General features: G+C 38.9%; 1 protein-coding gene across 1 annotated transcript in view; it reads left to right on the plus strand.

Moving 5' to 3' along the window:
- Positions 1-568: 568 nt before the first annotated feature.
- The window catches only part of HSD17B4 (hydroxysteroid 17-beta dehydrogenase 4), a 74760-nt gene continuing 63166 nt past the window's right edge, over positions 569-12162 (plus strand). The window contains exons 1-2 of the mRNA XM_031448880.2: positions 569-725; positions 4739-4792. Of these exons, the coding sequence (XP_031304740.1) occupies positions 668-725; positions 4739-4792 (112 nt within the window). The 5' untranslated portion in view covers positions 569-667. The remainder of the gene's footprint in view (positions 726-4738; positions 4793-12162) is intronic.

Here is a 12162-nt window from a genome sequence, read left to right on the forward strand (position 1 = left end):
CATCATTGGCTGTGCGAATTCTAGCAGAAAAAGAACCTCCCTGGCCGAAACAAGGGGTCTCCGCACAGGATAGGACCACCGCGCAGGTCTAATCAACCAATTTGTAACAGTTCCATTCCGGAGACCAGCCGAATTCCACTCGGGAAAACTCTGCATTTTTCATGGTTCCCAGATGATTCCCATCCAGGAGGTCCAGGGATTACATTCTGAGAAATTTTTCACCCATCAGTAAGTGTTTCTTTACTTCTTTGGGGTTATTTCTGAAAGCTGCTTAAGGATAGGGGCTGCATCCTCTCCTAAATCCAGGAAAGGCTTGTTGAGTGAATGACAAAACGTTGAGTGAAAGGCTATTCAAGGTTAGCCGAGCCAACCATTTTACCACACAGGTCCTAACAGCTCCCATTACTTCCCTGTTGCAGAACTGGCTCTTTAAGGCCAAGCCTCTTGGGCAGGCTCTTGCAATGACTGGAGGCAGACTGGACTACATTTCCCAGAGTTCCAAGGGATTCCCCGCGCAGGCGCACTTGGAAAACTAGGCGTCCGTCTCCTCCTCAGAAACGTGCAGGCCACTACCTTCCCTCCCCGGCCACTCCCCTAGTGCTCCCAGTCCGGCTGTCTGAGCGTCTGTGGTTCTCCGTGTGTGTTTGTGTCGCTACAGGCTGGACTTATGGCCTCGCCGTTGAGGTTCGACGGGCGGGTGGTACTGGTCACCGGCGCGGGGGGAGGTAAGCTGGTGAAGGCGGGGGGCGGGCGTCTGTATCTCTCTCGTGTAGGGAGCCTTCCTTTTCAGCCTGAGGTAAAACGGTAGATGTGGGCCCAGCGGCAGGGCTGCGGGCAGCAGAGGCGGGGCGGCTTGGGGAAGCGAGCGACTGGACCTGGTGGGGAGGTGGCAGGACGGACAACGACCGTTCCCCTGGCGCCGAATCTGCTGAGGGAGAGGTGAGGCTGACCGGCCTTGAGAGGGGAGCCAGCAACTCCTAGCGCATCCCGCTTGCCTCCGCTTTTAGAGCTTCTCCAGGTTTCAGCTCTTGCGTGAGGAGAGGGGCCAGGCTGGGTTGCAAAACTAGGTAAAAGTTCTTCCCGACGCTTGTCTGTGCGCGTCATTTGAGACGCTCCTGCGGATAGACTCTAGGCCTCTGTCAAGTCTTTTAAAGGTGGCAGAAAAGCTGTCTGGGGGGCTGGAATCACCGCCAGAGGAGTAGAGGTGTCAGCCCCTTGCTTTTGAAAAGTCAATCATTTTTCCCTCTGTCAGATGGTTTTAAGTTCACGAGAGGGCCTTCTCTAAAAACGGCATCTGATAAGAGTCCTTCTAGTTGGACTTTGTATGCTTACCAAACCAAGTACCGTACTGCCAAGTCCACTGGAGTCTTGGCATGGGTTGTAAACTCAAATGCTTGCAGGACTCAGGCCAGTGATAGAGGAATAAAATGAGAGTGAGGTGGAGTAGGACCTGGGGAGCAGAGGCCTTTCTGAAGTGGGCCAGATCTTCCTATATTTCACAAGCAAAACAGAGATTTGTTATATGACATAACTCTATTTTTAGAGGATAGAAAATTAAAACAAACCACTCATACCCACATGGATGCTTTGCAGGGAGATTTTACACTATTTCCAACCAGTCTATGACGTTTATAACCTCCAAGTGCAGGGATCTTGACCTTATGAGCCTTTGATTCCCTACTGGTAGTGCCTTCTACCTAGAATGGACCTAATGCAGAATTAATGTGAATTATATATTAAAAGTCACAATGAAATTCTGTCAATTAATTCAATGTAATTTTACATCTCCATTGATAAAGTGGATCATCATGCTTCCTTTCAGAAAATGTCTTTAATATTGACTAGTCAAAGATGTTTTATACCCGTAGCTATGTTCCTTCTAAAACAATCACATGTTTGTAGGAAAACATTTTGTTTACACTTTGCTTTTGATGGAAATAAGTAATGCACCCATGTTTTAAACCTCTTTTGACGGTGAGTGACTCACAGTGTGAAATACATTGTACTCCAGGACCCAGTACACACACATACCATTTATATTTGAAAAAAGTTCGAGACATGGTATATGGTAAACGTGGTGCACTTATAAAGTTTCTATTGTTTCATTAAGTAAATGCACTGTAACGCACTACCTTGATTTTCTGAAGTGTTAATGAATTGTGACTAGACAAGTATGAATTTAGCACCTCCTGTTCATAAATTGATTCATATTTTAAAGAGCCTGGATTTTGATACAGTTTCTAGCCATTAGATTTGAATATTGATCTGAGGGTGGAATATAATTTTGTGGGAAAGTTGAGACTGTCATAAGGTCCACATTAGGCCATCATTATTGAAAGAGATCTAGATTTAGAGATCAAATTCCAGACCTAACGTGAAGACTGTTGTCCTTGAGGTCTTGGGGTTCTCATTTACAGATAAGTACCTATAGAGTTGAAGCACTGCTGAACATCCCAGGAGGGTGTCCATGAATGCCTACTAGGCCTGTGTCTGGGAATTAATCTGACTCCAACCCACTCATATTCTAGAAATGAACAGAAATATTTTTGCACTATTCAGGTGCTATTATTTACCTTGGAATATTGACTGGTTTAATGGGAGACCTGAAAGGAGAGGTTTAGAATTGTCCAGACCTAAACAATCTTGCCATGATTGGTGGTATAATAGGAATTTGTATGCGTTAGCTGACTATAGTGGTTGCTGGGGCTGTAACTGTGTAAGAGTGGTGGAGTTGGGCAATGAAGGGAGGGAATCTGGCCATTTGGAATTTGAGACGGTTGTAAAATAGCAAATTGTAGATCCGGAGATAGCGAGAAGCGTTGGAGTAGTTGAAGAGACTGAAGTCAGGAGAGACTTGGAAGTCATTTGATTTCCTTTGATTGGTAAAGGTAAAAGGTAAAGCTAGAAAGTGAAATAGTCTAGGTACCTGGTCTCCGGGGCTCTGTTAACTTAAAGTCAATAGAAGTCTAGCCCACTGAAGAGAGCACTAAACAAGCAGGTTGAGAAAAGAATCAGCTGAGATTTGATGGTGCTAAAGAAGTTAAGGTCAAAAGAGAAATGGGGGAGAGAGGATGACTGACAATGAGCCTAGGTCTGGGGCAGATTTAAGACAGGATTTGAAAGAGGATTAAGACGAAACAGAAGCTCTTGAATTTAACTTTTTGTGCATTTTGACTGTAAAGCTCTGCTGGGCACCGTGATAAATGCAAAAGAATGACACAATCTCAGCCCACAAGGACCTTCTATTTTAGTTAGGGAGACAGACTAACACATATAAAGTATTTAAATAACGTTTATATAAGCACAGATGTAAAAACATGGGAGGACGCTTACGAATCTGTTAATGGACTAGTGGTATGCGAGGGAAACAGGAGAATGTCACTTTTAACTTCATATACAGATTCGTGTGCAGTTTGTATGGCCTTTATGATAAAGGTAGATCACTTACGTATCTTTTGAGAGAATTATATAGTTTGATTTTGAGATAATTCTCTGATTAACTTAGATCAGGCTTTACTAGAGACCTACCCCATCCTTTCATCTGATGATTTTCTACTTTGCTACCATAACCTTTTTGCATTCTAGTCATTAAGAATTTGATTTCTCTAAAAACCTCTTGTTTAGAACAAGTGCTTTAGCCTTGATAAAATATGAGGAGTTTTGTATTAGCTGACTTCTGTCTTATCCATTCAGAGTGGATTAAATTTTAAAATAAAAATTTTGGTGAGCCTTTTGTTTTGGAAAACTTTTTATTTTGGTTTCTTTTTTGAAGAGCCTGATAATTTCGCCATCTCAATTTGTTATCTGTGTACTTATTTATCAATTAATTTAAATTAAATTTAAACTACCAATTAAATTTCAAAAAGTGTACATGTTAAAACAAATTAAGCAATACACAAGTAAGCTTTCTACCTCTTGTTGCTAGTCAGACAATTCTGTTCCCCAGAGGTAACCACTAATTGCCAGTCTCTTATATTGTCTTTATTCTGTGCCTAGAAAACTTACATAGGTATGTATCCATTTTTGAATGCAGAAATTTATAGCTCATACCTTTGAGTCAGAATTAAATATTTCCTGTGTATGGTGATTGTGTGATCAAGGTTCAGAGCAGGATATAGAAATCACTAGATATTTGAAATAGGAAAGGACTTCGTATAGGGAGTTAGGTTTTAGACAGTACCTCCTGGAATTACTTATGGAACAATATAAAACTGGTCCATTGGGGAGCTACTACCTCTGAGGCTGGCATTGGAACTGTCAAAGCCCAAACAGTTCCTGGACCCCAGGATCTAAAGAGTAGAAGCTGCCAGCCAGAGATTAGGGAGCTAGTCAAGAAGGTGCCACTGTATCCACTTAATACCTAGGAATTTTCAAGAAATCAGCTTCTTAACCAACATCAACAAGTCAGAAATCACAATGAGCTGGCTTATTCCTCATTTCCTCTTTCCAGTTTTCATGCAAATGTGTTCAAAGGTGGAACCCAGTTCACGTCTAGCATCCTAGAATCTAGGCAGAATGGTAAGAAATGGTAGGTAGAATAGGTAGAATACAATTTTAAGCTTTCCAACCTCTGCAAGTAGAAGAGGATAAAGTAGAGGCTGAGAGTACCAACAGGGACTCTATCCTTGTAATGTAATTAATTGCTCACCAGTTACTTTGCAATAGGGATTGAGTTGAGTGGGCCAAAAAAATTATGCTGTCCTTTGCTCAACGTTATGATTATTTTGTTTTTCAATAGGATTGGGCCGAGCCTATGCCCTGGCTTTTGCAGAAAGAGGTGCATCCGTTGTTGGTAAGTTCATATATTTTTCTTTTTAATCAATAGCTGGGAACTAAAATACAGTCTTCACAAGCCAGACACCTTTGTATTTACATCAAATAATTTGTCAAGGTCAAATTTCATCACTAATTTTTTCTCCTGTCAGAAAAATTGTTTCCTGTTTTAGGCTGACTTTTTAACTTACTTTTTAAGGAAAACTAGTTTCACAGAATTTGCAACTTAACAGAATTGAGAAAGATGGGCAAGCATTCATAGTATAAAAGGAAATTCTTGAGTTTGGTAAATTGTGGGCTGTAATTTTTCAGTGTAGAAGGCTGGTGCAAGATGAGTCCCTCTGAGTTTAAATATATTGATACGGTAAGAAATAAGTGCATTTTCATAACTGGAAGTTTGAAATCAAGGAATCCAAAGTATGGGGTTTTAAAAAATCTTTCTTCAAAAGTTTTCAAGTGGATGCTTTTACAACAGTTTTTATAATTTATAATTAAAGGGGCATTTGCATGAGTTTTATGGGGAGGTGGTCAGTTGGAAGATGCTGTATTGAAGAATTCCAAAGGTGGGAGATCTTGGTAATCTCAGTGGTTTGCCCTGGCCTGATATACTTGGCAGTTGGTGAGGGCATAGGAGTGAATTTGTCTACAGCCAAGCCTTTGTGGAGAATAACGAAATGAGTGCTCTGAGTTGGGTTGGTGTGTAGGGCAGATGTTATGGCCCAATATTTATTAATATCTTTCCTGGGCTAAAATTGTTGGCCTGCAGTGACCTCCCAGTCTCAGATTTCCTACATCTTACTGGGGAATACAGAGAGGCGAATTTCCTCCAATTAGTTTATGGAAACGTGTAAGAAAAGAGTAAACAAGCACCCGGGTTTTCTAAACAAAGAAGACCTAAGCAGGACAGTTAATGCACTCTTCTCCTTCAGTGTGGGTGTGTAGCTTGTCTTTACGGAAGGGACAGAGAGACTTTGGATGTTCCTTGTTGAAGGTCATTGCCACTGTGTGTTAATCCAATCTGCTTTTTGTGACAAGGACACATTTTGACATATGATATTTGGCCAAAGTGTGTATTTCAGGCCTTCATTGCCAAATTTTCCCAAAAGTATTTCATTCTTGGGAAATGTCAGGGCCTAAAGGTACATGTCATTACTATTTTTTTCTTTCAAAAAATACTGCTATTTATTTATTAATATTTTATCTTATAACTTTTTATTTGCTTATGTCTTTTCCGCTCAATTCTAGAAGTGCAAAGACCTCATTTTATCTTCTATATCTCCTAAAGGACCTAGAATATTGCCTTTTGTAAAGAAGGTACTTTGTTCATTGGTTCTTTTATTGTTTGATGTAGCCTGTTTGGCAGGGGGGTAGTGATTGGTGAGTCTTTGAGATTGGTTGAATAAATTTCTACCTTTTTTGTTTGACTAAGATATAATCTTAGTTTATAAACTGTTTTATAAAACCTTTTACAACAATATGTTTGTGTGGATCAGTTATCCTCTCTTTATTTATTACTTTTGAATATGTTGAATTCAGATTGGAGTTTTTCAGTTCTAAGGAAAATAATCAACAGGGATGGTGTGTCTGTTTATTTTGTTTTTGCCTTAGGGATGATATTGCAGTAATTGCTTGTAAAAGTCCAAGAAGGCAGAGAATTCGTGTCCTTGGATACATATTTGCCAAACTTGGCTGGAGAGGCAGATTTAGTTTGATTTATGTGAAACTGCAGAACTTTTCACTGATGTTTTCTACCACTTTTTGGACTGTGACCAGGCTACCAGTAGGTTGTGTTCTTCCCTAACCACCACTACCCTCTGCTTTAACTTTTTAAACATAGATGCCCTGCGTCCGGGTTGTATCACGTGCACTAATGTTTCTCCTCTGTTAATTTTATTCTGCTCAGCATATTTTTACCTGAGTAAGCAAACGCAGGATTGATGACATCAGAATATCTTACTTCTGGAAAAATAACTAATCATTTAATCCTGTAAGTAGTTAAGAGGCCAATGAGAAGTAAGACCTTAAGAGATGGGAGTGGCTTGTTTCTCATACAAGTCAACTTTTGCTGGGTTATGCTGGACTAACAAATGAATCTCAGTGGTTTGCAGTAATAAAGGATTATTTCATACTTTCCATGACCTTTAAGCTTTTGGTCAGCTGTGTCTCTGCTCTTCATATCTTACTAATTTCAAGATCCAGCTGAAGAAGCAGCTTCCATCTGGGACATTGCTCTTCTTGGTACAGAGGGTAAATAAAAATGGATCCGCTGATCCACTTGGTGGCTCTTAGAGCTTCTGTTCAGAAGTAGTATGTCACATCTGCGCCCGTTTTGTTGGCTGAAGTAAATCACCTTGCCAAGCCCAAAGTTAAGGGCATCTCTGACTGAATGTTAATAGGATTACTCTATTTTATATTTCATAGTGTGAGGTATAATGGGAGAGTGACATCTGGTATAAGAACTGATTAGCCTTTGGCTGATAATTATCACAAGGGAAATACGGTTTTCTACACATTACATCTTGCAGGAAATGTTTGCGCATATCTGAAGTGAACGTTGGGAATAGAATAGTTTTGAGGTTTCCTCAGATGAGCCTTATCCATCTCTCTGAATATTAAGTTTTATCTTGAGGGCATGAACACAGAGAAGAGCCAAGTCTTCCAGCAAGGATAACCTCTTCATGGACAGTAAGAAAGGCAGAGCACTTTCTTTTTTTGAACTGAAGAAGTAACGCTTTTGTAATTGAAATTACAGTCTTTTAAAGTGAGATCAACATGATTTCTATGCTGCAGTTACATAATAACTGGTAAAGATGAGTCTTAAGTGCCTTTGGTCTGATGCCAGAACCTGTGTTTTTAACCACTGTATGATCCTGACAGCCAGAAGATGAACTGTAGTGGGGAAAGTGAATTGCCTTTGAAGTTAGGTCAGGCTTCAAATCCTGGCTCTGCCCTCTCAATGCATGACCTCTCTAAATATTACCTAATAACTTCCAGGATTATGATGGGGATTAAATGACATCAAGAATTGGACCTTTTGGAAAGGGAAAAAAGCCAACATTAGAGACTGCCTACCATGTGCTGAGCACTATGCTCAGGATCATGTCAAAGTGAGCCTGTGGTTTTATTTACTCAAGGGGCACCCCAGGCTGGAGTGAAACCATCCAGGGGAAGAAGATTGAGAGATGAGAGGTCAAAGGAGACCAGATCATTTAGGACCATTTAGTTCCAAGTAAGGACTGGCTTCTACCTGCGTTGAGATGGAAAGCCATTGGAGTGTATGAATAGAGGAGCAACATGACCTGATTTAAGGTTTAAATGCATCATTCTGTTTGCTGAGTGAAGAATAGATTATAGGGGAGCAAGAGCAGAAGTTGAAGAGAATGATGATCACATCGTGGTTTATTATACTATTGACTCTTCTTGTCCCGACTTGTAATTTTCTCTTAAGAAGAAGAAGGAGGAGGAAGAGAAGAAACCTGTCTGGTTATTGCAGTAATCCCCCTACAAGTTGGTGATTCAGACAGGTGGTAGGGGTGAGGGTGGTCCACAAAGGTTAAATTCTGGATATATTTTGAAGGTAGATTTTCTTATTTGCTGATGTGGGCTGAAAGGGAAAGAGAAGGCTGTTTACTGAAAAAGGAAAAACTGAAGGAGGGCTAGGTTCACAGAAAGGGGACATTCCCATTAGACTTTCAGAGGGAGGTATTAAGTAGGCAGTGGGACATAGGACTCTGCAGGGGCAGAGGGGGCAAGTTGAAGCTATGTAATCGGAATATTCTCAGTTTCTAGGTGGTATTTAAAGCCAGGAGACTAGTTCAGCTTACCCAGGAGTGGCTGCAGATAAACAGGAGAAGAGGTCCCAGGACTGAACTCTGGAGGACTTAGTCTCTCATTTTCAGTTTCTTTTCCCTTTAAGGAGACCTTTGAAGCCTTCTTGTTGTTGAGACAACTTAGATCCCTTAAATTAAAAGTACCTAATTTAAGACACTGCTTTCTAAACTACCACCACGTTTAGATACATTTATGGCCATTCTGGAAAAGATTCCTGATGAACTACAGTGATTGTATCTTTCTACCAAACAATGAAAACAGTATGGGAACTCTGTTTTTCCCCTTTTCCCTTGACTGTCCAGAAGCTTAAGGGTAAACCTGACACTGTCTCCAACTAGAGTAACTATTAACTTATCCTTTCAATAGGCTTCTCTTTCTCTGATGTAACATTTTCTTGATTTTTCTGATCTTTATTAGTCCATACAAGTTCATTTTATATTTAAGGCACTTTGAATACTTTTTGGTAGCAGTCAGGACATAAACAGAATATAGGAAGAAATCCTCATTGGGCCCACAGCTCTGAAATCAGTGAAATGCTTCTTAATGCTGTTGATTGCTGTAGGAAACCATCAAAATGGGAGGAATAGCATCAAGCATAGAAAATAGAAATGTCTGAAAGGACATCCAGGAAGTGGTTAATAGTTACCTTTGGGAGAAACTGGGGTAGGGCAAGGGTTGAAAAGGATTTTTTTGAATCTGCAGGGCTTAAATTTCTTAAAAAGGATTAAAAAAATAAATAACCTCACCAAAAAAAAAATAATTTATAATATAATATTGACCTTATTATCTTTTCATACACTTCTTGAATTACTCAGTGCAAAAGATGTCACTTATATAACCAATATTTATAAAAGTTACTCCAATTTTATAGAATTGGAAGCATCATTTTACTTGGGAAATAAAAATGGTTTATAGAGATGTCATTGGTGATAGATATGACTCAGTGCTGACAAATCCTTGGATTGAATAAATATTTGAATATGAATATGTCTAAATGTACTTATAAAGCACTCTTCAAATGCAAGGCATTATAACGTTATTACTCTTTATAATTAAGTCAGAAGTTAGAAACTGCTGTATAAGCAATTTCTTGCACTGAGAGCAAAAAGAAGGATCTATGTATAGTAAGCTGAAGCATAAAATGAGGCCAACCTTCAAGGGATCTTGAAAGTTAGGCAGTGAATAAAAGGGTTCCACTGCAGATTTTGACCAAAATAATGACATAACATAAAGGGCCATTACCCAGCAAGTGTCTGTTGATCGCCTGGGGAGGTTAAGAGTGAGGCAAAAGACCACCTCTTTTTGGTGGGGAGGCAACTGCAGTAATATGGGCATGAAATGATAGAATAGAAATGATGGCAATAAACAGTTCCTCAAAAGAACTGGAAACTTCTCAGTGCACAGACTGTCTATCTTAAGAGCCCAAAGCACCAGGCACAGTGTGGGTACAGAGTGGGAATATAGTGAACGTTTGAAGAATCAGAATGAAATCGATGACAAGACCTGGGGCTCAGTGACATGTGCTGTTCAGAGACGGGAGGAGGGAAAGAGTGCCTGGGAGATAACTCTCCCAGCAGAGAAGTGATGCAGAGAAGGTGGGACAGTTTGAACAAGATGATGATCAGTTTAGTTTGCATTTTTTTTTCTGTCAAACTGAAAGTGACATATTCCCTCAGCTGGTTTAGCAGCCATCATATCAAGAGCAAGCATGTTTCTTGCTCTAGTCTTTGAAGCCAATTGTCAGAGGAGACTGAGGTAAAGGGTAGAGAGACAGAACAAGAAAGCCAGCTTCTGAGAGCAAAGTCCTGTCCAGTAAACAGGATTACTAAAGACAGATTCACATTTCTCAATCTGGTTTACATAACAAAATGCTGAAAAACAATGTACGTAATACTCATCAAGTATTATTAATGCTCAGATATTACCTGTTTCCTTCTTAACATTTAAATAAAGGAATTTATTATTTATAACACATATGACAAAGAATTAAAATCTTTTATAAATGAGGGACATGTACAAATCTGTAAGAAAGAAAAGCATCTCAAATGAAATGTGATTTAAGCAGGCAAAAAATAAGAAATATAAATGATCAATAAGCCCATGAAAATAAAATGTTACCTTACTAGTGCTCAAAGGAATGTAGGTAAATTAAAATAATGAGCTACAATTTATAATCATTTAATCGTTAGACTGAGATGAATGATAATGTCCCTGTTGTAAGGATGTGGGGAAACAGGCATTCTCACAAAAATGTAGTCTAATTTTTAGGCCATCTATACCTGATAACTTGGTACTTTGTTTTTAGGTATCTATTTACCTCTTAATAGAGCACTTTTATAGGTTTTAAGTGTGTTTTAGAATTTTCTGGTTCCTTACATTCCTGCTCTAGTGGTTGACATATAGCAGTATTTAGTTCAATCTCAGGGTAGATTTTTAGTTAAAAAAAAACAAACCACATTGTCTTTAATAGACTATCCAAGTCACTGATTAATTTAAAATGCCAAATAAGCAAGACTTTGCATCTTAAAAAAAAAACTCTTTAGAGCTGTAAATTGGATTTTATATGGAGGATTTACAAATATATCACATTTGGGGATATTTTGATGGTTTCAGTTGAAAAGGCTCTGTCTTTATCGTAATCTTACCATTTTTACTACCGGTTTTAAAAAGCTATTTGTTTGGCTGAGGTGGCCGACTTACTGTTTCCTCTATATCCTCCCCAAACAAATGTGATTTTTTTTTAAGTGGAAATAATTAGAATAAAGGAAACTTTTGTTTATAGCATTAGAGGAGCAGGGTGTTACTGTAGTAGGTCCAGGTTCTGGTCTGGATTTTGCCATTTCAAGCTTTGCTAGGTAACTTGTTCCCTCTTCTGTGAAAATTGGAACACCTGTTCTTGCCAAACTCCTAAAAACCTATATGGAGATTAAAATGCAGCAATGTACAGTATACATAATGGGTCTTTGAAAATGCAAATACATATATGTACCAGTATAAGGCAGTAATGGTATTAAAAACTATTATTATTATTATTATTATTATTATTATTATTATAGTTACACATTTAAGCGGTAACAGTGTTACATAATATGGATATATTGCTCTTTGCTTACAATTACAACAAATCTTTTAACATTATTGCTATCCAAGCCCTTCAGTATGTAACCCATGCTTTTCTAGTTTAGGTTGTAATCCCTGTGATTTAGCTCTGTTGTTGGTGGCATAACTGAGTGGGATTCATTGTTAAATTTGTGCTCTCTAGCATAGAGACTTGTCTTGAGTAAATCTATTATGATATTGTTTCACTGCACATCATTGATCACAGTAAATTATTTATCCAGGCTTCAGTGCTTACCTTTGATTGCACATGGCTGTACTTTGAACAGTTTCCACTTGGAGGTAGTGTTTCATTGCACAATTGAACAATTCTTTGTTTACTTAAATATTTCCTTTGCCAGTTTGCTTTTGAGCTTTCCCTTGCTTAGATAAAAAGGGTTGTAAAAGATGGTTAGCTGCAAGTCTTAAAATCTTGATAATTTTTACTGGTTGTTTCCTGTC

This window comes from Camelus dromedarius, chromosome 3 (genome assembly GCF_036321535.1).
Source record: "Camelus dromedarius isolate mCamDro1 chromosome 3, mCamDro1.pat, whole genome shotgun sequence".
In the NCBI taxonomy this organism is placed as follows: Eukaryota; Metazoa; Chordata; class Mammalia; order Artiodactyla; family Camelidae; genus Camelus; species Camelus dromedarius.